The sequence below is a fragment of the Oryza glaberrima genome, chromosome 2 (genome assembly GCF_000147395.1).
Source record: "Oryza glaberrima chromosome 2, OglaRS2, whole genome shotgun sequence".
NCBI lineage: Eukaryota > Viridiplantae > Streptophyta > Magnoliopsida > Poales > Poaceae > Oryza > Oryza glaberrima.
In genome coordinates this window covers 21,833,432-21,860,047 of record NC_068327.1, presented here as the reverse complement: position 1 = coordinate 21,860,047, position 26,616 = coordinate 21,833,432, and the positions used below count along the sequence as shown (strand labels likewise).

Here is a 26,616-nt window from a genome sequence, read left to right as displayed (position 1 = left end):
TTTTTAGTCACTTAACCACAAAACATACATAAAAGGTCCCAACTCCCAAGGCAGTATAGAGGCCTGGTTTCGCTGACATGGCATACTAGTCAGCAAAAATAATTAAAATTAATATGTGGGGCCCACATGTAAGTGAGAAAATGGTGTGGGTCCCACTTTTCTCTATTTTTTTTTCTTTTCTCTTCTCTTCTCTCCGGGTTCTCTCGAGCAGGTGCGGCGACAAAGGGGGAGAGAGGTGGCTGGCGGCGGAATGGGGACAGCGGCGGGGGGAGAGGGAGAGAGAGGTGGCCGAAGCGACGGTGGCGGTGGGAGAGGAAGAGAGGTGGTGTCCGGCGCGACGGCAAGCTCGGCGGCAGAGATGCTCGAACGCGCCGGGTGCTCGGCCTCGGGCCCCGCCGCCGGCGAGCGGCGCGCTCTCCTAGTCGACCCTCTCTCCCTCCCTCGCCTACTCGTCCTACACTGCCATCCTCTCCGCGCTCTCCCGCCACGGCTGCCCCCGGGAGGCCCTCTCCCTCTTCTCCACCTTCGCGGTCGTCTGCCCCGATGCCGAGCCTCTCTCATTGAAGAAGAGAAAGAGAGAAGAGAGAAAACAGAAGAGAAGGAGAAGAAAAGAGAAGAAAAAAAATGTGCAGCTGACATGTGGCCCCATATACTTTTTTTTTCTGACTAGGATGCCACGTCAGCGAAACCACCCATATATACTGCCATAGGACCTTGAGTGAACAGTTTTAATAAGTTTAGGGGTAAACATTTCTGGTTTTATGGTAAAGGGATCTCAAAAAATCTCGCTGTTAAGTTGAGGGACCTCCGGTGAACTTATTCCTTAAAAAAAATAAAAGCTTCTTTAAAGAATCAAATAAATCTATTTTATATATGTAAAAGTTAATACTTAATTAATCATACATTTAATGGCTTGTCTTGTTTTTTCACTAATTAACTAGCCTAACAGAGTAACAGGTACTATCAAATGCAGTGTAATAGCAAGTAAAATAGAAAATGTACTATAAGAGCATATGCCTGAAGAAAAGAGAAGAGGAGAGAGAGAGGAAAAAACGATGAGCTAAATATATTTATACAAAATCATTATATATAAAAATTAGCTGTAGATGATATGTTAATTTTTAGAGCTATCGTTTAGCTATACTATTAAACTTACTTACTCTAAAACTAAGGGCAAGGGCAATTTAGCAGCGTCGGCTACCTTCTCTAAATGTCCGCGTGGTAGCTTCCTGTCAGCTATATATAGCAAGCAGTTTTATAGGTGATCTTTTCAATAGTTGTCCGGGGACATATCCGGTGAAAACCCTCAAATAAGTGAAAATCTGTGAAAACCACATCTAAAAGTTTTGTAAATTTATGAAAAAATTACTAGAGATAGGTATAGGAATTAAATACATTCATACCAAATCTCATGTTCAGACTCAACTTCATTTGAGAGAAACAAAAAAGAAAAATTTCGGGTGAATAGTATTATGGTACTATTCAGCTTAAATTTGTCTTTTTTGTTTCTCTCAAATGAAGTTGAGTCTGAACATGAGATTTGGTATGAATGTATTTCATGCCTATACCTATCTCTAGTAATTTTTTCATAAATTTACAAAACTTTTAGATGTAGTTTTCACGGGTTTTCACTTATTTGATGGTTTTCACTGGATATTCCCCCTAGTTGTCCATGTTATCTTTTCTCATATTCCATATAAGTATTGTTTACCTATTTATTTGGGTCCACCATTCCTCCTATCTTCTTTTCGATTGGTGCATAGATGAGTGAGAGCGAGTACAATAGTACAAGCTGGATTGGTGATAGGAGAAACATGTCAGCTACACTGATTAACTGGATGAGTAAGGGGAGGAGAGAGAGTGAGCGACAATTTTATCGCTGGCTCCAACATCGGCTTCGAGAAAAAAGTGATGAGTGCAGAGAGAGTGAGCTGCATGTTTGAGAGGAAGTAAGTTATTTTAATATGATGTGAAGTTGATCGGTCTAGCATTGCAGGTCACTTAGAGTAATAGTAGAGCCCACTTCTTACTATTAGCCTATCTTAGAGGCAACATATATAATGGATTAGCTATAAGATTGGCTACAATTTTCTTCTCCTCTCTCTATCTCTCACCTATACATTTAATGTATTTACCTAGGAGCTTGTGTTAAGCTAGCTCTTGCATGAGAGCCAACATCCTTGATTTTTTATTACCTCTCTCCTCCACGTGCTTATAGTAAACTTATAGCTCACTATTATACTTGCTCTTAGGGACTGTTTGGTAGAGCTCCAACTCTTAAATTTAGCTCCAGGAGTTGGGTCTGGAGTGGAGTTGTGGAGCTGCCTAAACCCAGCTCCACCTCTCTAGTTCATTTTGTGAGAGAGCTCCATCCAGCTCCGCTCCTATTTTTAGTGGTGCTGAAACTGTTTGGCTGAGCTCCAGCTTCAGGAGAGGTGGAGCTGGAACTGTGCCAAACAGGCCCTTATTGTATTCACAAGGTGCAAAGAGAGTTATAACTGAGTCGGATGAAATTGACGCCTATTGCCTACGCTACTACTCCCTCCATCTACAAAAGTTACACATATTACTTTTATCACCAAGACCAAGGAGAAATTAAATCATCTTGGATGTTACAAAATCAAAAAGTGAATGCAAATATACAACCAATGAGTATTTAAATGACTTCTTGGGTTATCATCAAACATTCAATTTATCTCTTCATTTAAGTCTTAAATACATAAAGACTACAAATAGGAACAACTTATTTGAAAAAAATCAAATGTGAAATATCTCTTCATTTAACCTTGCTATAAGGTTGTGTTCTTTTCTTCATCTTTGCAACTTTTACCACTTGATTTCCGTGCGCATGTTTCCCGAACTGCTAAACTTTGTAATTTTTTGCAAAAAAAATTATATATGAAGGTTGCTTTAAAAACATATTAATTTATTTTAAAGTTTTTTAAGCTAATACTTAACTAATTAAGTTGCTTCATTTTACATGCGCAGAGGATTGGTTCCCAACCTGTTTTGCCGAATATAGCCTAAAGCAGGCTGCTGCAGCCTTGGCGCCTAGCCGCCCATGCAAGACTGGCGACTATATAGTCAACGATTTTTTTTTCTCTCCTATGTTGCCTCTCACCTTCATATAAGCATTTACTAATCTAAGCAGTCTAATAGTCGGACCGAATAACCCTATTGCACTTGCCCTAAGAAACATCTACAGGCTCATCGTTTCGTTTACAATTATTATAAGTGAAATACCTTATTAATGGCTAAAACATACTTTTAAGGTAAAACTTTTATATACGTGTTCTTAGTAATTTAGGAGCGAACATTGGAATATAACCAACGATGAAATAAAATCCTAAAATCAACTTCAAATTAAGTTTCAAAATTCAAATTTTTGCTTATAGCTACAAGCTGGAGGCTAAGTTTAATAATAATAAAAAAGGAAATGGAGCTCCCCTCCATAGCCGATGGAATCAGCGGTAGTGCGGGTGTAATCCAACCCACCCCAAATTATAGGAACCCAAACAGTTTACAAGGCCTATATTAGGCCCATAGTGAGTACTTCCTTCACTACTTATCCACATGGTTGAGGCTACTACTCAAAGTAAGTTTAATAGTAGAGTTAACTACTAGCTACAATAAGCTCATATTAGAGCGAATATGTATAATAGACTAGCTAGATTGCTAGAAGGTTTTCTCAATCTTCTTCTCTTCTCCTTTTCTCTTATTTATCTATTCAATGTAGTTATCTTGCAGCATGTGAAAAGCTAGCTCTTATATAAGAACTAACACTCTTTTTTTTTCCTGTCTCTCTCCTCCACATGTGTTTATAAGCAGCTTGTAGCTTGCTATAGTACTTACTCTCACGAACATGTCATAAGCCCGTAAGCTAGCAAGTCGGCACATGGAAAGGGTGCACTTAGATTAAGTTGAATAGTAGAGCTAACTACTAGCTATAACGGTATTAATCAATCCTCTCCTAGTTATTAAAATAAATCCTCTACTTTAGATAAAAGGTTAAACCATAAAGTATTCTAACTAAAATATTATAAAATTACAAGGAAATATACTTATAACTCATGATACAAAATTACATGAAAAATTAAACTTAGATAAATAAACTTATAAGTCATAATATAAAATTACATTAAAAAATAAACTTGCGGATTTAGTTCATACTCGTCGTTGCTTGGGCACGGAGTTTCGTACAGGGGACAACTAGATTGGCTATTAAACAAAGTAATGGTTCTAATTGTGATAAGATGTTGATATCTAGGAATATCATCGTATCCGAATTTATGGCAATTGATCATGTTATTGAACATGATCCGTGGGCCTTAGTCAGAACATAAAAGTTCTCATAATGTGAGAATACTCCTCTAATTATTTGGAATGAAGAATCACTTTGGAAAGGTGGTGTGCCTCATAACGATGCTCTTCGTAGAGACAACAATCCTAGTAATGTGTGCATATTATGGTGCTGGAATACAAAACAGCCATATATCAATCATTGTAGGAAATAATGAATATCTAGATAAATATATAACTAGGAATAAATGCGTCGACACTATCTCACCTCTTGCTATGATTCTCTGTGAGAGAATAGGGTCCAAAACAAGTCCATGGCATGAGCTGAACAGCCGCACGCGATACTAGATGGCTTATTTGTTAACTATTAATTGAGTATTGACTATTATAAACTTGAAAAATTAATTTATTTTATTTTAAAAAGAAACTTTGGTATATAAAGTTTTTGTAAAAGAACGCACACCTTAGCACTTCGGAAATCGTGCTCATAGTAAATGAGGAAATAATCCCCTCTTCCCTATAACTTACACTAGTAAACAAACTCTAATATGTGCCGGTTGGGAACCGGCTATAGGTGCCAGTTTCCCAGCCGACACCTATACTCCCGGACAAAGGTGCCGGTTCTGAAACTGACACCTATAAAGATTATAGGTGCCGGTTCTTAACCCACAACCAGCACCCTCGCCCGCGTCGGCTGCCACCTCGCCGGTGCCAGCCTTCTCCACCGCTGCGCCACGCTGGAGGAGAAGAAGGGGGGCCAGCAAGATCCAGGCTATCCCGCCTCAGATTTGGAGGAGAAGAAGGGGGATGGCAGCATGGCGGCAGAGAAGATGAGAGAGGGCCCCCGGGAGAGAGGGGGAGAGGGCCGACGAGCCTTCTCAACCACCACCATCGCCGCCACCGCCTCGCTGCGTCGCCCTCCGCTGCCGCCACCTCACCAGCACTGGCTACTACCTCGCCGCACCCCGCTGGAGGAGGAGAAGGTGGAAGAGCCCTCGGGTTAGGGCCGCTGCCATGTCATCCGCAGTGACCGGCCTCTGTGCCACCTCCAGATCTCCATCGGCGCTTGGAGAGAGAGGGGGAGGGCACCGCCAGATAAGGAGGAGAAAGGGAGGGGGGAGGAGGATGGCGAGGTAGGCAGTGAGAGAGAGAGAGAGGGAGAGAGAGAGAGAGAGAGAGAGAGAGAGAGAGAGAGAGGAGGAGGAGGAGGAGGCGGTTGTGTGGAGAGGATAAGGATAAGGCTGAGTTCGGTTCGGTTTGGTATGGGCACCTATTATAGGTTTCGGTTCTAAAGAAAAGCATGTTCTTTTAAAAAACTGGTACATGTTTTTCTTTAGAACCGATACCTATAGTGCTCAAAAGTGCTAGTTTTATTTTTTTTTTCATCGTACGGAATGTGGGAATAGGGTTATAGGTGCCGATTTTAAATGAACCGGTACCTATTAGGGATTATGTGCATGGGCGAAGGTACAACAAGTCATCGGGGTCAGTCGACCCCGACGATTTCCTGCTCACTCCTTTACCGCTCTCTATTTCACAGGCTATGACCCCGTTTAAGAAGACAACATGACCCCGGTGTTCGATGATATACTCCCTCCGTACTCGTAAAGGAAGTCGTTTTGGACAGCGACATGGTCTTCAAATCACAACTTTGACTTCTTGTTTCTATAAAAATATTTATTGAAAAGTGATATATGTATACTTTTATGAAAATATTTTTCAAGACAAATCTATTCATACAAATTTTACATTTTCAAACTCAACAACTTAAGAACTTAAGAGTTATTCATGATTTATATTTCCAAGGTTTGACTTAAATATTATCCTAAACGACTTTCTTTACGAGTACGGAGGGAGTATATTGATTCGTTAAAGCCCAATAATCAACTAGGAGAGACATTAGCAAATACTCCTACAAAATTAGCAAGCACTTGCATACAATGTATTCCTCCGAGTACCTAGCCTCACACGCTACACGGCACATTCTTTTTCTTTGCCTGTTCTGGCTTTTCACCCATGGTCATGGTTGAGTCTCAGACTTTTGAGTTTTTTTTTCACTTTCCCAACTCATCGCTCTCATTTTTGGTGCGTACGCTTTTTTACAGTGTTAAATGATGCATGTTTTAAAAACAAAATCAATATAAAAGTTGTTTTAAAAAATCATATTAATTCATTTTTTAAAAAGAAAAGGTAATACTTAATTAATCATGCGCTAATAAGTTAGTCTGTTTTGTGTGCGCGAGAGGTTAGTTCCAACCTCAACCAAAAAACACAGGGTTTTTTTTGAGTCGCACATCTAGCCAGAGCAACGCAGGCAAGGATCGGCGGATGGCAGTGGCGATTGGCGATGGCCAAGCTGCCGAGGGCACGAGCAGTCGAGCTGCGAGGTTCTTTAACGTGGATAACACTAGGACGATACGCATATATTCATGTTCAGTAATAAATTGATTACTTAATAGGCAATTCCAGAAAAGATAGTGCATCAAACACTGGTTGTACATCCTATTCTTTGGCTGTGTTTAGTTCAGCGTAAAGTTTGGATTTTGGTTGAAATTAGAGATGATGTGACTGAAAAGTTGTTTGTGTATGACAGGTTGATGTGATGGAAAAGGACTGAAGTTTGGATCCAAACTTTGATCTAAACACAGCCTTTTTCTAGCACCCCATCAATCATTTATCCTAGCTTCACCCCTGATTATGTTGTGTTACATGCAGATTATAATGGGGCCATAATCTTGTTGGTGTTTGCCGGAGCACAAATAGGGAAGTACTCCCTCCGTTTCGTTTTATTTGACACCGTTGACTTTTTAGCACATGTTTGACCGTTCGTCTTATTCAGAAACTTTTATGAAATATGCAAAACTATATGTATGCATAAAAGTATATTTAATAATGAATCAAATGATAGGAAAAGAATTAATAATTATTTAATAAATAATTATTATTAAAAAAATAATAATTATTTATTAAATAATTATTAATTCTTTTCCTATCATTTGATTCATTGTTAAATATACTTTTATGCATACATATAGTTTTGCATATTTCACAAAAGTTTCTGAATTTTAATAATTATTATTTATTAAATAATTATTAATTCTTTTCCTATCATTTGATTCATTGTTAAATATACTTTTATGCATACATATAGTTTTGCATATTTCACAAAAGTTTCTGAATAAGACGAACGGTCAAACATGTGCTAAAAAGTCAACGGTGTCATATAAAACGAAACGGAGGGAGTAAATCATAAGGCTAGAAATTTATCCGATTTTTTTTCTCTGAAATGTGTCTGATGTACCACCTCCATCTTAAACATACCTGATTAAGGTTAGACGATAATATATATAGCATTTTTTGAGAACGGAATGGACACCATACTTGAATGAGGGGTCCAACCAACGGCACGAGAAGCACGAGGCATGGTCCACGACAGCGCCATGCAGACAGCGATTCATCACTCCACACATCTCTACCAGCTCAGTGTTCTTGGCTTGTTTAATACTACCTCCGTTTCATAATGTAAGTCATTCTAGCATTTTTTACATTTATATTGATGCTAATGAATCTAGACATATATATTTATTTAGATTCATTAGCATCAATATGAATGTGAAAAATGCTATAATGACTTACATTGTGAAACGGTGTGAAACGGAGGAAGTACTTGGTACTACTCGATCGTGAGACTCTCGCCGAAGCATGCACACGCATCAACCATTCATATTATAGTATATGCATCATACACATACAAGATGCCAAAGACAGACAGTAAAAGTATGCCATGCCACGTCCAGATCTGGTAGGATCCATAGCTCGATACCGACAGCAAGAAGAGACTTTGAAGCTTCATTCTGGATGCAGGAGGGAAAAAAAATGACAAGGAACAAACTCGTCAAGGACAAACAAGATGGGAAGAAAGTGGAAAGGTTGGGATGTACAAATTCCAATCGATCAACGACGATCGATCGACGAGCTGACAGACTCTGATTGGTTTGTGCCTGTCGCGTGGCTGGAAATTTGTTGCCGAGTTCGTTGCGTCCGCGGGATCTCCTGCATGTTTGTGGAATGGAAACGAAAGGGATCGTGGAATTGTCGCCTTGTCTGCTTTTGCTGGCTAGTGTAGTTATCATCTCCGTTTTCTCACCGTGATGGATCTGATAGTGCACTGAGGGTACGAGGCAGCGCTGATAGAATCTGATGCATTCGTGATAGGATATCAATGACACTTGTTACCCTTGTTAGCAGCCAAAGATTTATTTTCTAAGATAAAGAAATACTACCTCCGTTTTAGGTTATAATACGTTTTGACTTTGGTTAAAGTCAAATTGCTTTAAGTTTAACTAAGTTTGTAGAAAAAAACAATAACATTTTCAACCCAACATAAATATATTATAAAAATATATTCAATTATTGATTTAATGAAACTAATTTGGTATTATAAATATTACTATATTTATCTATAAATTTAAGTTAAACTTGAAGTAATTTGACTTTGACCAAAATCAAAATGTCTTATAACCTGAAACAGAGAGAGTAGCGAAGTTTTCGTTAATTAATTTATCACAAAAACAATATTGCCAAATGTTTTATCCCAACAATCGAGTGAGTGCGGTGAGTCAGCCGCGGTGGCGAAGTATGCTATTGCTATTGTGTGAGCGTGACGGGCTATATGAGCAACTAGCTAGATGACAAACCATGTTCAGTAGGAGCACAAAAAATTGAAGTACACTTCTATGAACATATAGCGCCAAAAACTTATTTAAAAAATAGGCTATGATTTCAATGCTAAGTCTAATGGTGTTGAAATCCAACATATCAATGCTGGTGTCAGGAGTTGACACCTATACCATCGTGGTGCGCTAACTGAGCAAGAGGGCCGACGTGGCATGGTCAACATCAAAAGATTTGGCACTGACCTTCGACCCCAACCTGAGCACCAATGGGCTTGGTGTTGAGGTAGGAGACTTGGTCAGAAGCTCGATCAGGATGTGGTGTCCGGATCCTCTAGTGTCGTACCGCTTCAAGTTACAACAGCTGGACTCACATGCTGCTACTGACTCCATGCTCTTCCATACCACTGACATCCTCATTGAGCTCTATCGACTCCAGTGCCACAACGTCCTTGTCGAGCTCTAGAGTTTTTGGTCAAGTCATCTACGTCAACACCATGTCCATTGACGTGGGAGGTTGGGAGGTAATTAAGTGGCGGGAACCTCCTGCCATGCTGGTCCTCTAGCTCGCATAGGGCGCTAATGCGGAAGGGGTGTTAGCGTCAAAGCATCTAGCGCTGAGATTTTGGGCTGCATATTTATTGGGAATAGCACTAAGATCATGTTTTATTCTAAAATATATTTTTGGCACGATTTATTTTTACAAAAGAGTTGAATTGTTAGAATTTGGTATGTATGGCTGGCTGGCACCGTTGCCCACTATCGTGGAAGCATGCACACATGCGCTTGTGCGGTGGATATGCAAGCGTGCCCATACTTGGCTGTAAGCCTCTAACAATTTCTATGTGCATGTAGGAGATATGTATGTGTGAGTATTCTAGTAATGAACTGCACCAAAACCGTACGATGTTACTATTGATGTAGTAGAAGAAAATATAAAAGGAAAAGAAAAACTTATCCAGCTCACCCACGAGTCAACCACAAATGAACGGCACCACCACACACAAACCAAGGAGAAAAACTAACACCAAACCAACTATCGCTGCGAGACCGATCATCATTAGACCTACGACAAAGCCATATACCTCTCAATGCCGATAGAGCCAAACCACTAAAGGGTGCAAATGCATTCTATATGTGTTAAGTAGGTGCATTCCATTGCACTCTAAAAATTGTAATATTGCTGGGAATTGGCAATACATTATTAGCTACGTCTTCTCTGAAAAAAATAAGAAAACTAGATGACAGGAATTTAATGGACACAAAGAAAAAATATGACAGTAATTTCAGTAACCAAGGAGATCGAGTAGTAGTAAATAGTAATCCTGGAGTCCTGGACGCCCCAAATAATTAACTCAATCCTACTTCCCGGGAATCACCTGCTTCCAAGCAGGTGAATATTATTCTAGCAGGAATAATCCATAAGTAAAAACACAGTAGTAATTCTTTTCCACCCCAGCAGCTAGCAGCCAAGCAGGCCATCTCTATCTAGCTGCATTTTTTACTTGGGAGCAAGACTTCCTTGATCAGATTGTCCAGGTTGACCAACGACCTCCCACCAGGCTGCGTCGCCCTCGCACCGAGCTCCTTCCACTCCGCCGCCCTCCGCCTCATCTCCTTCCCCTTCTCCCCTCCCATGGCCTCCCTGATCGTCGCCTCCACCGCCTCCCGCCGCACGCCGCCGCCCACCTCCATCCCGACGCCCCACTCGGCGCACGAGTAGCGCGCGTTGGTCTGCTGCTCGGCGAAGAAGGGCCAGCACAGCATCGGCACCCCGGCGCTGAGGCTCTCCATCGTCGAGTTCCACCCGCAGTGCGTCAGGAACGCGCCCACCGCCCCGTGCCGCAGCACGGCCTCCTGCTCGCACCAGCTCGCCAGGAGGCCCCTCCCCGCCACCGCCTCCAGGAACTCCCGCGGCAGCACGGCGGCGTCGCCCCTGACGAGGTCGGGGCGGACGATCCACAGGAAGCCGTGGCCGCAGTTGGCGAGCCCCCACGCGAATTCGACAAGCTCGTCGTTGGACATGGTGGTGATGCTCCCGTAGTTGACGAACACCACGGACCGGGGCTCCCTGCCGTCGAGCCACGCCAGGCAGGCGGTGTCCTCCTTCCAGAGGCTGGGGCGGATGGCGGCGGCCGGGGCGTCGGGGGCGACGACGCGGTCGGCGAGGCTGCCGAGCGGGCCGATGGTGTAGACCGGCGGGAGGATGGCGCGCATGGCGTCGAGCGCCTGCTGCTCCAGCTCGTCGAACGTGTTGAGGATCACGGCGTCCGCGCGGTCCGCGCGCTCCACCTCGTGGAGCAGGAAGTTGAGCAGGATGTCGCCGCGGTCCGTCGTCCAGATGAAGCTCGGGTAGTCCCGGTAGCGCATGTGCTTGCTCATCCCGCGCGCCGGCCGCGCCACCGTGTCCAGGAACCCGTTCGTCAGCTGCTCTTCATCTGCACGTACGTCGAACACCACACCACACCACAGAACGCGCGTCATGCATGCGTGCGAACCACTTCGTTCCTCGTTACGGTGTTTAACTTTAACAAGACGATGCATGTGGTGGTGTCATATGGTCGAATACCTTTGAGAGGCGAGAGGCCCTCGTCCAGGAAGAACCGGTGGTGGCGATAGCCCATGTAGCCGCAGGAGCTGGCCGTCCAGAACAGCGCGCACGGCACGCCGAGCTCCTTGGCGGCGTCGACGGCGAAGCTCATGACGCCGTCCGCCACGACGCACGTCACGGGCGGGATCCCGGCCGCGCGGCTGCCGTCGAGGTCGACGAGAAGCTTCGTGAAGTGCGGGAGGCAGGTGGTCATGGTGGAGTAGCAGATCGACGCCGGGTCCTGCGTGGCGTCGGCGTCGGACGGCGGGAGGCCGTCGGGGATGGTGGCGAAGCGGAACCCCGGGACCCCGGCCACGGCGGCGGCGCCGCGGGAGCGGATGAGGCGGCGGTGGTTGTACTCGGTGTTGACGAACGTGACGTGGAAGCCCCTGCAGTGGAGCACCTTGGCCAGCTTCATCATCGGCGTGACGTGCCCCTGCGCCGGGAACGGCAGGCACACCGCGTGCGGCTTGATCTCGTCGGCGGCGACCATGTCGTCGTACGTCGTCGTTCGTCGATCGATCGGCTGGTGGAAACGAGATGCAGCGGTGTACGAGATGCAGCCTCTCCGATTGCAGGCACTGCACATATATACTACTAGCGTGTACTGTTATTCTAGTGTTGGTTGGTATACTCCAGCTTGGCCGGGGTCTCATCGTTAACGACTAAGACAAATTTTAGCCTGGTTAATGCAATACTTCAGCAAACGTAATTATTTGATTCCCAGCTTGTCGTTCTCTCACATCATTGGCCTAGAGAACTCTGACTTGAATAATGACTAACGTCTAAAATTTTCTTGAAACATAAATAATCATGTACAATGCGACACACACGACGTCATGACCGATATAGATTGCACAAGGACATTGTCATTGTTCACAATAGTCTCAAAAGTTTGAACGGCAAGAAGTATACTTGTGACATCTCGTCTCACTTAAAACAAAACCAAATTAATGCAGGTAGAGAAGAAAATTATTATTTTGCCTATGGAAACACACAATGTTGTGTGTTTTTTTTTTTTAAGATAATGGAATGTATAGTACTCCAAGTTACGCATCTTATATTTAATAATGCTTCATATACGAAAAATGTGAATTTACAGTCTAAGTTACATGCATCTCCCATCTTTTCGGGGATGGATTGAGGCCATGTTTGAATTGAAGCTGATTTTAGTCCTACTGAAAATTTGATAACTTCAAAAGTACTGTCTTAATATTTGGTTTAAAATCAATTTTTACGCACATTAGCATAAATTCTATACTACTAAATTTAGTAGTGCCAAGATTTTGGCACTAGCAAAATATTGGCAGGGCCAAAATCAGCTTCAAACCATACAATCCCTGATTGTCCCGGTCTTCTGGGATTTGGCTTGGGTACTTAAATTTTATTTTACTGTTCTATTCTTTTTGGGTTGAAAGTTGAATCAGACTAGAGCAGGCAACAGGCCTTAATGACTGTTTGGATCCAGAGACTAAAATTTAGTCCCTATCACATCCGATGTTTAGACACTAATTAGAAATATTAAACGTAGACTAATGACAAAACCCATTCCATAATCCTGGACTAATTCGCGAGACGAATCTATTGAGCCTAATTAATCTATGATTAGCCTATATGATGCTACAGTAAACATGTGCTAATTATGGATTAATTAGGCTTAAAAAATTTGCCTCGCGAATTAGCTCTTATTTATGCAGTTAGTTTTATTATTAATCTACGTTTAAAACTTCTAATTAGTGTCCAAACATCCAATGTGATAGGAACACAAATTTAGTCTCTGAATCCAAAAACCACCTTATTCTTCAACCTAGAGATCCCAATGCAAAAAAAAAAAAGAGCTAGATCCGTTCTAAATGCTTCGTTCATATCTATTCCATGAGTTGTTCTATGTTAGGCGGTGTTCGTATCTAAGGCCGAGTTCTTATGTTGAGGTTTCTAACCTTCACTTTCTTGTTTTTCGTGCACACGTTTTCCTAAACTGCTAAACAATGCATTTTTTAAAAAAAGTTTTATATAGAAAAGGTTGCTTTAAAACATATTAATCTAAAAAGAATTGAACCAATAATTAATTAATTATGTGCTAATAACCCATAAAAAAGCACAACCTAATTAAAAAAAAGGAGATTTGAAGGGAGAAACGTCCCTTCAAACATTTTTATAAGAAGAAATTGTGAGTGCGTTGGAAATTGAACACGGGAAATCAGAGTTGAAACCACGCACCCCTTGCCACCACACTATCAAGTGCATCTCAAAGCACAACCTAATTGAATGAAGGCGAAGTTATGGCATAATAAAAAAATATTAACGTATAATTAATTGAGTTTTAATTATTATAAACTTAAAATGTGAATTTATCTAATATTTTAGAGCAATTTATATATAGAAAGTTCACACGAAATATATCGTTTAATAGTATTAAAAAAGCATGCTAACGAAAATCAAGGGTAGAATATGCATCTTATTTATCAGAAAAGAACGAACCTTAGTGTTAGTGTTGCTTTGTTGGTGTGCTTCCCTCGTAAAGTTGTGCCTTTTTTCTAGATACTTGGAATGCGAAGACTAAAAATACCGAACGAAAAGGGTAAAGAAAGCGCGCCGGGCCGCCGCGGCGCGGGGGGAGGGGGGGGGGGTGGTTGTTCTTCCCATCTTAGCTGTTCGTTTTCAGGTAAGAACGTAAGCCTCTCAGCCCCATGCCTAAACACGTAGGTATCCCTGTGACCCTGTCTCTACAAGTTTGCCCATTATTGGTCATTGGATCAGTTCAACCTGACTGAGCCCGTCACATGATGACTAGTAGGATACACTATTTTCCTGGCGGAGTGACGTACTACTCCGCGATCGACCAACAAGCCATCATTTTCCCGTTGATACTCCGCGATCGATCGACCATTTAATTTCAAGCTGCCGCTCAATGTGGATCATCGTGAGATGGCGTTATCACCGAATAAAAAAATTGTCCCACGCTTGGCACGCAGGAGCAAGTGACAAATGCATGCCATGGCGCGCGGATTGGCAGCGCCATCAACGTGGTCTTGTTATGTCAGGAGAGAAGGTGACAGCTCGTGGTCGAGGACCAGCCAAGCGCGGGGCCAAGCTAAGTTTTCTCGTGTTTTCGATCAGTGGTGGCCGACTGGCCGGTGGGAATAGATCGATGGCCAAAAGACCCACGACCCGGCCCATGGCACGAGGTTTTGGTCTGGTCCAATCACAGCACAACACGATTGGTGTCGGGCCAATGCCGGCCTGGCCTGACCATTGGGCTATGTCTGGGCCTCTGCCTCGGTACGATGGGCCGGCCCGGCATAGCACAATCCAATAATAAATGAAATTTAGAGAGGCAAGATAGACTTATTTCAGCTACAAATGTATGGCCCAAAGTGTAGGGGATGCAAAATAGACTTATTCCAATCATTTAAGACATGGCCCAACGAAATGAGGGGGTAAAATAGACTTATTTTAAGGAGGAGCACAATGGACTTTTGTGCCTTCTGGCCGGCTAGACACGGCCTGAGTTTTATTGGGTCGTGCCTAGGCCATTGGTGCAGCTCGTGGACGGGCACATTACGGCCCTGCCCAGTGTGTAGGTCAAGCCGTGCTGGTGGCCTGACCAATCTCTTGCCCGAACTCGGTCGTGCCCGAGCTGAGCTGGGTCGGTGGCCCATTTGGTCATCTATAAGGAAAGGAATAAGTTCACTTTGTGACCCTCAAAAGTGATCGAAATCTAACCGTGACCCTAAACCACAAAACCAGATATCTTGACCCCCTAACTCTTAAAACCGGTGCAATTTGACTCCATCGGCGGTTTTGGAGGGTGGATTCGCTGACGTGGCGTCTACGTGGCATCCCAGTCATCAAATAAAATTTAAAAAATAAAGTGGGGCCCACCTGTCAACGACTCCCCTCCTATACTCTATCTTCCTTTGTTGGCAGCGGCGGTCGACGGCATGGGGGCGCAGCAGAACCAGGGGTGGCGGCTCGGCCGCGGAGGCTCGCGGTAATGGGAGGACTAAGGGAACGACGGCGGCAGCTCACGGCAGTGGGGGGTAGAGGTACGGAGCGAGCATGGACCGGATCGGCAGCGGCGGTGGCAGTACGACGATGATAACACTGCCCGTGTGGAGAGGAGACTGGAGGAGAGGCCGACGCCGGAGGGGGAGAAGGAGAGTGAGCTCGTGCTGCTCGTCAAGGTCACCGCATTCGTGTCCGGCGGCTTCGTCGTTAGGTTTCAATTCAGCCACGCGGTGGCGGACAACCCCGATGCGACACAGTTCATGGTCACCGTCGGTGAGCTCGCCCGCGGCGGATGGCGTCGCCGTCGAGCCCGTGTAGGGCCGTGATGAGAAAAATTAGGAAAGATAGCGATACGCCAGCGACCTTCACCTCCTTCTCCGATTGATCAACAAGGCAACCAACCAAATCGATTGCTGCCAATAACCAAGCTGAAAGAAATAAAAATGGCTTTGTGTATTAGCTTCTCATTATCCTAATCGACGAGGGGATCGATCGCCACCGCAAGCGCATGGTCGCGCCGCCCCACTGCCGTCGCTGCGGCGCTACTACTCGATCTCCGACGTCATGTGCCGCTCGCTGCTCATCGACGCGGCGCCCCCTGTCGCACGCGTCACCGGCGGCGGCGGCCAGGAGGTCTACGAGAACATGTCCTTGACCTGCATCAACAGCGCGGCCACATAGTTTGCCCAAGCAGCGCTGGCGCGGGGAGCTTCCGGCATCCGGTAACGAGGTGGCCCAGCAAGCGGAGCCACTCCTTCACCATCGGTGGCTCGCCGGCGGAGGAGACAGCCGCGGATACTGTGGGCGCCGAGCTTGCAGGTGGCATCACGATGGTATGCTTGGAGGTGGTGTAGGCCCGGGCGTGCGGGCCGAGGCCGCCGCCGCCGCCGCTTCGGCCCTCGCCCGCACGTCGTCGTCGCAGCGCCCGCCTGCGGCCGCCTCGCCCGCCGATCCGATCCAGAGAGATAAGGGAGAGAGAGGAGAGGAATGAAGGGAAGAGGATGACATATGGACCCACATCTCAGTGGGTCCTTTTTTTATGACAAATAGGTCCCGCTCATATTTTTTTTATTTTTGTACACGTAAGCGCCAAGTCAGCTTCACGTGGAACGAAGATCGAGTCAATGCCGCCACGTATGCGCCACGTCAGCAAAACCACCCTCCAAAACCACCGATGGAGTCAAATTGCACCGGTTTAAAGAGTTAAGGGGTCAAGATATCCGGTATTGTAGTTCAGGGGTACGATTCATATTCGACCACTAATTAAGGGAGTCAAAGTGAACTTATTCCGTAAGGAAATCCAGTTTGACCAGGCCGGCCATGCGGTAGATGTATTGGGCCTCTTCGTTTGTGGAGGCGCGCGGCTGTCACGAAAAGATGACATGTTAAATATATAGATGGGCCAAGGAATTGTGAATTACATGAGTGGTTTACCGTTTCGGCTACCTTTCTTCCTTGATTTGGTTTAGGGGACAAGGGGTGTAAAGTGAAAGAAGTTTGATTAGTCCTAAGCGAAAGTTACAAAAAGATTAGGACACAACTATGGATCGGGCGCCCGATTTTTCGCGTTTGAAATCGAGCGCTCTCCCTAACGTATAATGCATGCAGAGGCTGCAGTTACATAGCTTCCCGAGCAAAGCAGCATATACTGTATTGCAAGGATAAATAATGTATGTTAGGTTGGTTAAAGTCCTTTAGCAAATTTAAAACTATTTTTTCTCTTAAAATACTTCTTTGATCTATGATTTGATTGCACCATTAAATTTATTACAACTAAATCTTTACAATAAGACCATACATGATTATATTCTGTAAAAAAAAGTTTAGCTTTTAATGGATTTCTAAATGTTGCACGTGCTTTTATAAATGTTCCAGGTAGTATTTGTACTATGTTTCACTCGGTAATTTGTAAATACTAGAAAATGGGTGCGCCTTTGGCACACCACCTAAAAATACCATGTGAATATTTATACTTTTCGTTTAGGATATAGGATATATAAATGTAGTAGAGTTATTTAGAATTAGTTTGATTTCTTACATATATATGAGATGGTGTAAAAATGAACCGAGCGACAATAATCAGTGGTATTTGATACATTTCTATTTTGAAAAAATATGGAATATTTCTTTCTGGGAAAAGAATCTGGAAATGTTTATTTCTCAACAAACATATTACACTTAGATAAATGGAAAACTGGCAAAAAAAAATCTAAGCTCAAAATAACATCTCAAAAGAGACAAGACTTTGTCGCATAATGGGCCAACAAGTACAAAATATTAATGTGCTAGCATGCAGAATGCTTTATTTGGCTAATTATGTAAACGCTTCACGTGCAATACTATTTAGCAAGTCCTCGATATAATTAACAATTCTTGGAAAAGGCAAGAGCCAGCTCTTCGGGAAAATAAACATGCTGGTTGATGTGCTCTCTCTATATGGCTTATATAATTGTTGAGGGTAATTAATGCTAATATTTTGCTAGACTTCATAGGAATTAGCTCAATTTTTCATTAAATTCTTGTGTAGATCGTGCACTTTGAGGTATTCACAATGGTAGTGTTTCAAGATGCATGATAACCTTATTGTACCCATGGTAGATACCATGTATTTCAGCTCCCTACCCAGGGGCGAAGCTACAGTTATTTACCGGGGTCAGTTGACCCCGATGATTTTCTTTTAACCTCTCGTGTCCTCTTTACTTTACCAGCTATGACTCCAGTGAAAAAAAATATTAGACCCCGGTGACATTAATTATTGATTGCTACGTTAAATCCCAATTGATAATTATAAACAATACTGCAGCAGCGCAAATAGAAAATTAGCTACCACTTATGATTATATATACGTCACCTGAATATGGATATACATTTGAGTTTTTGAGATTTGAGACCATGCATAAGGCCAATGGCCCACAACTTCGTCTCAAATTCCCTAGCAAAATAATTTCTATAGAAAATTGCTTTAAAAACCAAATTAATCTATTGTCTTTCAAGTTTTTATAAGCTAATACTTAATTAATTATGTGTTAATCCTTGCTCCATTTTGCGTGTTGGGACAGAAGGGTTCAGAACCAATTGCTAGGTCCGAACACAACCAGATTGTATGAGGGTTCACCTCTTCGATTTAGTATTGGATTCCAAACATAGCGATATGACTTTTTTTTACCAAAATTTATATTTTTTATTATTTTGGTTCAATTTTACCATTCCAAATTTGAATTTTTGAAAACTATTCAAAATTTCACTCAGAATTTACTTTTGTCTTGAGTCGGAACATCAAAATTGCGTTGTTTTCAATCCGTTTTGGTTGAAAACATATACCCTGGTTTGTAATGACCCCGGCGATCATTTATCCTGGCTTCGCCCCTGTCCCTACCTCTTCTAGTTAAGTCCTCTTATTTTATTATATAGATGAGAAAATTAATTACATAGACGCCCTATGGGCCACTTCACATTCTAATTTACTCCCTCCATCCCCAAATAATCGCTCATTTGGGTTTAAAATTTGTCCCAAAATAACTAACTTATTAGGGTGTGTTTGAGTGAAGGAGAAAAGGGAAGAATGATAAGATGCACAAAATAAGATAAGTCAATAGCACAAGATTAATGATTAATAATTATTTTAAACCTGAAAAATGGATTAATATGTTTTTTGATAAATTTTCTAGAAATTTTTTAGAGTAAATTTTACTTTGGACAACCTTATTGCGGATGTTTTTCTTTTGATCACCTTTTACCCAACGTTTTTATTTTGGATCGAGTAATCTTGCCTTTGTTACTCTCTTCTCATGCATATGAATGACCTCAAGTACTCCTACTCTTATTCATTAATAAACTTCCTTAGTTGTATGTAGACTATTTCTTTAACCTACGACAATTTAGATGTATATGGATAAAACAACTGAGGATGTTATAAAATGCCACAAAGGTGAAAATACCCAGTCAAAAGTGAAAAAATTGGTTAGGGGTGAGCCAAAGTGAAACATCAGCAATAAAAAGTGTCCCAAAGTGAAATTTACTTTTTTTATTTACAAAAAACACAGGGTTTATCATTTTTACCGTAAAAAGCATAGATGAGAAAATTAATTACAAACACCCTGTGAGCCCACTTTGCATTCTAATTTACTCCATCCTTTTTTTAAAAAAAAAAAAGCTCTTCTGGGTTTAAAATTTATCCCAAAACAACTACCACTTAGAGTGTGTTTGAGTAATTGAGAAAAGAGAACAATGATAAGATACACAAAATTAAGTCGTTAGCATATGATTAATAAGTATTAATTATTTTTTAAACCTAAAAAGAATTAATATGGTTTTTAAAGTAAATTTCCTATAAATTTTTCTTTTGAAAAAAACACATCATTTATTGGTTCCGGTAGAGCGTGCGAAAAACAAGAATTTTTTTCACATTCTCACACTGTTGAATACAGATTAAGGTCATCATCGCTTGTCCATAATCCCCTAATTAACCAAAACGTCTTATTTAAAAATAAAAATCAATTTATAATTAATATATATATATATATATATATTTATATTTATTGTTAGTGACTTGAAAACTAATATAAAATAGAAACTATATTAAAAGTATCTTAAAATCAACTATAAAATTAAGTTTGAAAATTTTAACTTTAGCTTTAACTTTGGCATATTAAGTCATATAGGGGCATATGATATTCATCTATGTTTGTAGCCTTGCAGCGAACAGTTATAAATAAAAAAAAAAGGAAAAGTAACGCAGGCCAGCCGAGTACTACTACTACTAGTGCATGTACTGGAGTAGGAAGAAAGAGCAGCGTTTCCCACGAGACCACGACCACTCGTTTCCCACGTCCACAAGTCGATAACCATGCGAGGGCGGAGAGCAGTATGCCAGCGAAGATGGCTGCAGAGACGGGGACCATCAGGAGTGCATGCGTGGCGGGCACAGGGCCCAGCGGGAGCGGCCTCCGGTGGCACAGGATGGCGGCGACGACGGTATTGAGGGCAAGGCCCAAATCCCACCGACGAGCAAACCTACCGCTCGACTGCTCCATCCGTGGCTGGCCATCAGCCTCAACATCCACATCGCCGAGCTCAGCTTCCTCTCCTCCTCCCTCTCTCTCTCTCTCGCCATCCACATCCCCTGAAGCGGAGAGGCGTCGGCTCGAGCACATCGAGGAGGCGCGCGCAAGGGGCTTCCATCTCCCTCCGCCGGCATCGGCGCCACCTCTCGCATCCCCCTTAGGCGGCGCATGTCCAGGCGGAGCAGGCCGCATAGATCGAGCCGCCATCACCCCTCATCCTCATCGCCCGAAGCAGGCGCCGGCGGCGTGGATCGAGGGTTCGAGGCAGGGCGGCGACACGGTGGGTAGGAGATTTTTATTGGTGGGTAGGAGATTTTTATTGCGATTTTTTTTTGATTTTTTCTCCAATAACCCAGATTCTTCCAGATTAGATCACACATTTTTGTAAAAAAACCCTCTCAAACCTGCAATTTACATTTAGGTCCGCCAGATGATTTTTCACCGTTGATATATCATCTAACGGCTATTAGAGGGGTGCGAACACGTGGTGCGTTCACCAGCCGAGAATCCCCGAGTGAGCGCAACACGCGATGCCACGTGGCCCAATGGGACGCCTGGGTTCGGACCCTGAAATCGGTTTATAAGATTGCTTATGTTCTGGACATGACATAAAATATTTCAAAAATATCAATTTTTGTTGTAAATATAATGTATCTCTCATATGATTATTTTCAATGTTTCATTTGTTGGTATTTAATGTTTCATAGAGCGGTTGTAAGTGTTGCAGTCAGTATTGAGTAATATTTCATTTCTCTGAAAAACATTTGACCTAGTGATAAAACAATTTTTTATATGTGATAAAACAACATTCAATTTTTTCATCAAAATATAGTAGTGTGTGATCGTGTTGTAAAGATTTAATTATAAGATATATAATGGTGTAATCGGATCATAAATAAGATAAGTGGTTTAAGAGAAAAAAAGATTTGTAACTTGCTAGACATGTTAGTTAATAGGGACAATTTCGTTTCTGCCCCCACTTTCATGTCCAATATTAATTTTACCCCTACTTTTTAAGGTTTTTATTTTTGCCCCCACTTTTTTTTAAACCGAACAATCTGTTTACCCCTATTTTTACCCCTATTTTAGATGAAGAAGTTAACCGTGTTAACTACTTAGCAAAAGTACATTTATACCCTATCCTATCTTTATTCATTATTTGTGTTTTTGCCCCCATTTTATGCGTGGCTTTGAAAGTTTATTTTTGTGAATATTTTAAAATTAAATGACAGATTTTTTAATTTGGACATTACAATTTGGACAAATTTTAAATTTGATGGAAATTTGACGAAAGTCCAGTTGCAACTCTGAACTCCAAGAAGATGCATTTCTGCTGCTGCACTGCGTTGCATAGGTAGGCAGTTTGTGTGTGCATTGTTGTTCTTGGTGGGTGAGACAGAGTGCAGCAGAGATGGGAGAAGCTGCAGAGGAAGGAGCAGTGGATGGAAGCTGCCATGGTGAAGCAGCAGAAGCTCTCGAGGTGCTCAGGTCCATGGCGATGGCGTCCTCCTCGCTGACATGCTCCATCCCACAGTTCCCGGCGAAATGGCAGTCTATCAAGGACAAGCTCCAGCAGCTCTGCTCCGGCATGGATTCCCTGTGCGGCAGCGTCGGCTTCGGCGTCGACGGCGACGGCGACGATGAGGAGAGGCATGGCGTGCTGGTGCAGCTTCTGGCGTCGGCTTCAGCGACGGTGAGGAGGACTGAGGAGCATCCAAGCCATGGCATCGCAGTGCGGCGATGGGACGTACAAAGGTGGGAGGCTTCGGTTGAGGGGTGATTTGGACAACCTGAGCTCCAAGCTGGAGGCGCACATGAAGCAGCTCAAGGAGATGGCTTCCTCCGAGATGTCGTCGCCGTCGCAGGCCATCGTCGCGGTGAGGCCCAGCGCCGCCTACCCCTCTCCCCGCCGGCTTGCCGCCGCCTACCCCCCCCCCCCCCCCCCCCCCCTCCTGCTCGCCCCCGGCCCGCCGCCGCCGCCTGGTCGCCGCCAGCACGGTTCGGGTGAGGCGTGTCCGCGTGTGCGAGAAAAGAATTCAAGGGGTAAAAAGGGTATAAAGGTACTCCCTTCTTTACATGTTTCATAATATAAGACATGCATGCGTATACTCCATTAACTATATTAGAATCCTCCACTATTACTTTTTTTAAATCACTCTCATGTTCTCTAATTCTATTGGATGCATGCATTGTATTTATTAGGATGATTCAAACTACAAGATGATAATAATTATTTTCTTGGTCTTTGAGGTAGGGGTGGTTATGCCTTATATTTTAGAATGTAGGGAGTAACTTATAAATTCAAAAAATCTTTGTTTCTTTTATTTCTATTTTTTTACTGCTATAAACCTAGTCCCACTAACTTCCGTCCAAACTAGAGGTAAACGCCTCTTTCGATTAAAAACTGAAGGAAAAAACAAAACCCCTAAAAATAAAGGTAAAATTAATATCGGACATGAAAGTTGGCAAAAAACCGAAATTGTTCAGCATGTGTTGTTACTGCAGCAAGCAGGCACTAAGTCCATATGAGACGGTCATGCCACGCACAACTGACAGTAGTGTCGGGGAGGGTGTCCGATCTTTCGGGTTGGATCGAGTGCCCGATCCAAACTATTCTCTGAAAGATCACCCAGAGTTTAGAGCAAGTTTAGTAGAGCTCACTATTTACTACTATAACTATTTACTACTATGAGTTAATATTAAACCTAACATGTATAATAGATTAGCTATAAGGGTAGTTTTATTTTTGTCACCCTCTCTTTCTCTCACTATAAATTTAATATATATTTATTAGAGCTTATGTTAAGCTAACTCTTGTATAAGAGCTCACACTCCCTACTTTTCTTTATCCCTCTCTTCCACATAAGCATATATTTTACTTATAGCTCACTATTATTCTTGCTCTTATTTGAACAACAGATGGCCCATATGTAATTCAGTCATTCTTGATGTTTGTCTTTTTCGCCTTCCGTTTCATATTATAAACTGGTTTTTAATTTTTTTTTCTTAGTTAACTTTTTTAAAATTTGATTAAGTTACATAAAAAATTAATAATATCTACAACATCAAATTAATCTCATTAAAACTAACATTTAATTTATTTTGACAATATGTTTATTTTGTGTTGAAATTGTTGCTATATTTCTCTATAAATTTAATTAAACTTAAAAAATAATATTTAACAAAAAAACAAAGCGACTTATAATATAAAACAAAGAGAGTATTATACTGTATCGATGCATATTCCGGGATTTCGTAAAAGCATTATGTCTTGATAGCAATACTCGCTAGTATACATTATGGTTATATTTATGAGCCTGTGCAGATTGCTGCCAAAATGAACCTTACCAAAATTTGGTAATGCCAAAATTTTAGCAATGTTGTCAATTGCCAAAATTTTGATAGGATTGGTTTAATAATGTTGCCAAATTCTATACATATTGCCAATATTCGGTAACAAACTAAATATAGCTATATAATTATCAATTTTACCAAATAATGCTATGGTTGATAATCCCTATATTTCAAGGTGTTCAATTTCTGAACTTTATTTGCAGTGCATCCATCCTTCGTTTCTAACTCCTCCTGCCAGAGAGCAATACATCTTTGATCAGCGAGTCCAGGTTGCCAAACGAGCTCCCACCGAGCCGCGTTGCTCGCGCGGCGCTCTCACTCCACTCCGCTGCTCTCTTCCTCATCGCTCTCCCCTTCTCCCCTCCCATCGCCTCCCGTATCCTCGCCTCCACCGCCTCCCGCCGCACGTCGCCGCCGCCGCCGACGTCCATCGCGACGCCCCACTCCGCGCGCTTGTACAGGGAGTTGGTCGGCTGCTCGGCGAAGAACGGCCACGACAGCATCGGCACCCCGCCGGACAGGCTCTCCAGCGTCGAGTTCCACCCGCTGTGCGTCAGGAACAGCGCCACCGCCTCGTGCCGCAGCACCGCCTCCTGCGGGCACCAGCTCGCCAGGAGGCCCCTGCCCCTCGTCGCCTCCATGAACTCCGGCGGCAGAGCGGCGGCGGCGTCGTTTCCGGTCACCAGGTCTGGCCTGATCACCCACAGGAAGGCGTAGCCACTGCCGGCGAGCCCCCACGCGAACTCCACCAGCTGCTGGTTGCTCATCACGGCGATGCTCCCGTAGTTCACGTACACCACGGACCGGGGCGCCCTGCCGTCGAGCCAGCCGAGGCAGGCGTCGTCCTCTCTCCAGAGGTTGGAGCCCAGCGCGTCGAGCGGGTCGCCGCCGCCGCTCGACGGCGCGAGGCTCTCGGCGAGCAGGTTGAGCGGGCCGACGGTGTAGACGGCCGCCGGCTGGAGTGCGGCGCGCAGGGCGTCGAGCGCCGGCTGCTCCAGCTCGTCGAAGGTGTTGTAGATGATGGCGTCCGCGTCCGCCATGTGGTCCGTCTCGTGGAGCACGTAGGTGAGCATGGCGTCGTCGCGGTCCGTCGTGCGGAGGAAGCTCGGGAAGTCGCCGATCCGCGCGTGCTTGCTCATCCCGAATACCCAGTCCACCGGCGTGTCCAGGAACCCGTTCGTCAGCTGCTCTGCATCTGATCACCGGCGTGTCATGCAACTGGATCGCCATGAACGAAGAACGGGTGTACGTAGGAAGGAGACGATACCTTTGAGCGGGACAAGGCCCTTGTCGATGAAGAGGCGGTAATGGCGGTAGCCGAGAGAGCCGCAGGCGCTGGCCGTCCACAGCAGCGCGCACGGCACGCCGAGATCCTCCGCGGCGTCGACGCCGAAGGTGAGGCCGGCGTCCGTCACCACGCAGGTGACCGGCGGGACGCCGGGCGAGCGGTTGAGGCCGGCGAGGAGGCTCTTGAAGTGGGGCAGGCAGGTGGTCATGGTGGACTGGCAGATGGCCGCCGCGTCCTGCGTGGCGTCGGCGTCGCACGGCGGGAGGCCGTCCGGGATGGTGGCGAAGCGGAACCCCGGGAGGCCCGCGACCGCGAGGGCGTCGGCGCCGTGGACGCGGCGAAGGCGGCGGTGGTTGTACTCGGTGTGGACGAAGGTGACGTGGAAGCCCCTGCCGTGGAGGATCTTGGCCAGCTTCATCATCGGCGTGACGTGCCCCTGCGCCGGGAACGGCATGCACACGGCGTGCGGCGGCGGCAGCTTAATCTCGCCGTCGCTGGCGGCCGGAGTGCTCGCACTGCCCATGCACGCGCCTGGTCAGCTCTCGATCGAACAGGATCCGTGCAAACGTCTGTACGTGAATTGCTCTGGAAGGCGAAGCAACGAGATGGGCTGCCATTTATAGAGCTCGGTGTTTCTTCCTCGGTCGTATATAATTATTCTTCTTTGTTTGATTTGTTAATTTCTTTAACTAATCGTTTCTCCACGGACAAAGAACAAATTAAGGAAGACAAATTAAAAGTCAAAAACACAAAGTCCCTATATCCTTGCTAGTTCTACGGATGCTGTCCATGACTCCGGGGCGAAGCTAGGATTTATGATTAGGGGGTGTGGGCAGAGCAAATAAGTTATAAGTCAAAGTAAGCAATGCCGATAATAAAACAAGACATCATATATTCTGCCATAAAATAACTTGAATTTAGCTCTTTAGTTGTATCATTGGATGTTTGACAATTTGACTTCAGACACTATGATCGACAGCGAGACGCAACGGGAGAATGGAGATACGTGTGAAGCCGAAGCAATGAAGACGAGCATTTAATTTGTGTTGTCTCTCCGTCTCTTTCTTATTAATTAATTTTCTATATCATGTTTATTGATAATAGACTAATTAACATGCTAATACGCTAGTTAGTACAGCAGGGAAGGGTCGGATAGGGGGTGCTGGGCCCCTCCGGCACCCCCTGTAGCTGCGCCCTATGACTACATGTGATCTCGACGAATTACGCATGTACATGCATCACTATGACATTTTATTATTCACAATGCACCTACTCTATTGGCCATCTCAAAGCCGCCTATCTTTAGTGAAAACATTTACTGTAAACAAAGTGGCCTCC

At 43.9% G+C, this 26,616-nt stretch overlaps 2 protein-coding genes across 2 annotated transcripts; both read right to left on the bottom strand.

The window, feature by feature from the left end:
* Positions 1 to 10,104: 10,104 nt before the first annotated feature.
* Positions 10,105 to 12,226, bottom strand: LOC127761586 (7-deoxyloganetin glucosyltransferase-like). The gene is made up of 2 exons (XM_052285897.1): positions 11,542 to 12,226; positions 10,105 to 11,410 (listed from the first exon to the last, which is right to left on the bottom strand). Exons 1-2 carry the CDS (start codon positions 12,149 to 12,151, stop codon positions 10,461 to 10,463), a joined length of 1,560 nt encoding a protein of 519 aa, XP_052141857.1. The 5' UTR covers positions 12,152 to 12,226; the 3' UTR covers positions 10,105 to 10,460.
* Positions 12,227 to 24,034: 11,808 nt separating this feature from the next.
* On the bottom strand, positions 24,035 to 25,844 carry LOC127761222 (7-deoxyloganetin glucosyltransferase-like). Its single transcript, XM_052285482.1, has 2 exons — positions 25,258 to 25,844; positions 24,035 to 25,185 (listed from the first exon to the last, which is right to left on the bottom strand). The coding sequence occupies exons 1-2, from the start codon at positions 25,799 to 25,801 to the stop codon at positions 24,212 to 24,214; spliced, it is 1,518 nt and encodes a 505-aa protein (XP_052141442.1). The 5' UTR covers positions 25,802 to 25,844; the 3' UTR covers positions 24,035 to 24,211.
* Between the last annotated feature and the right edge of the window lie 772 nt (positions 25,845 to 26,616).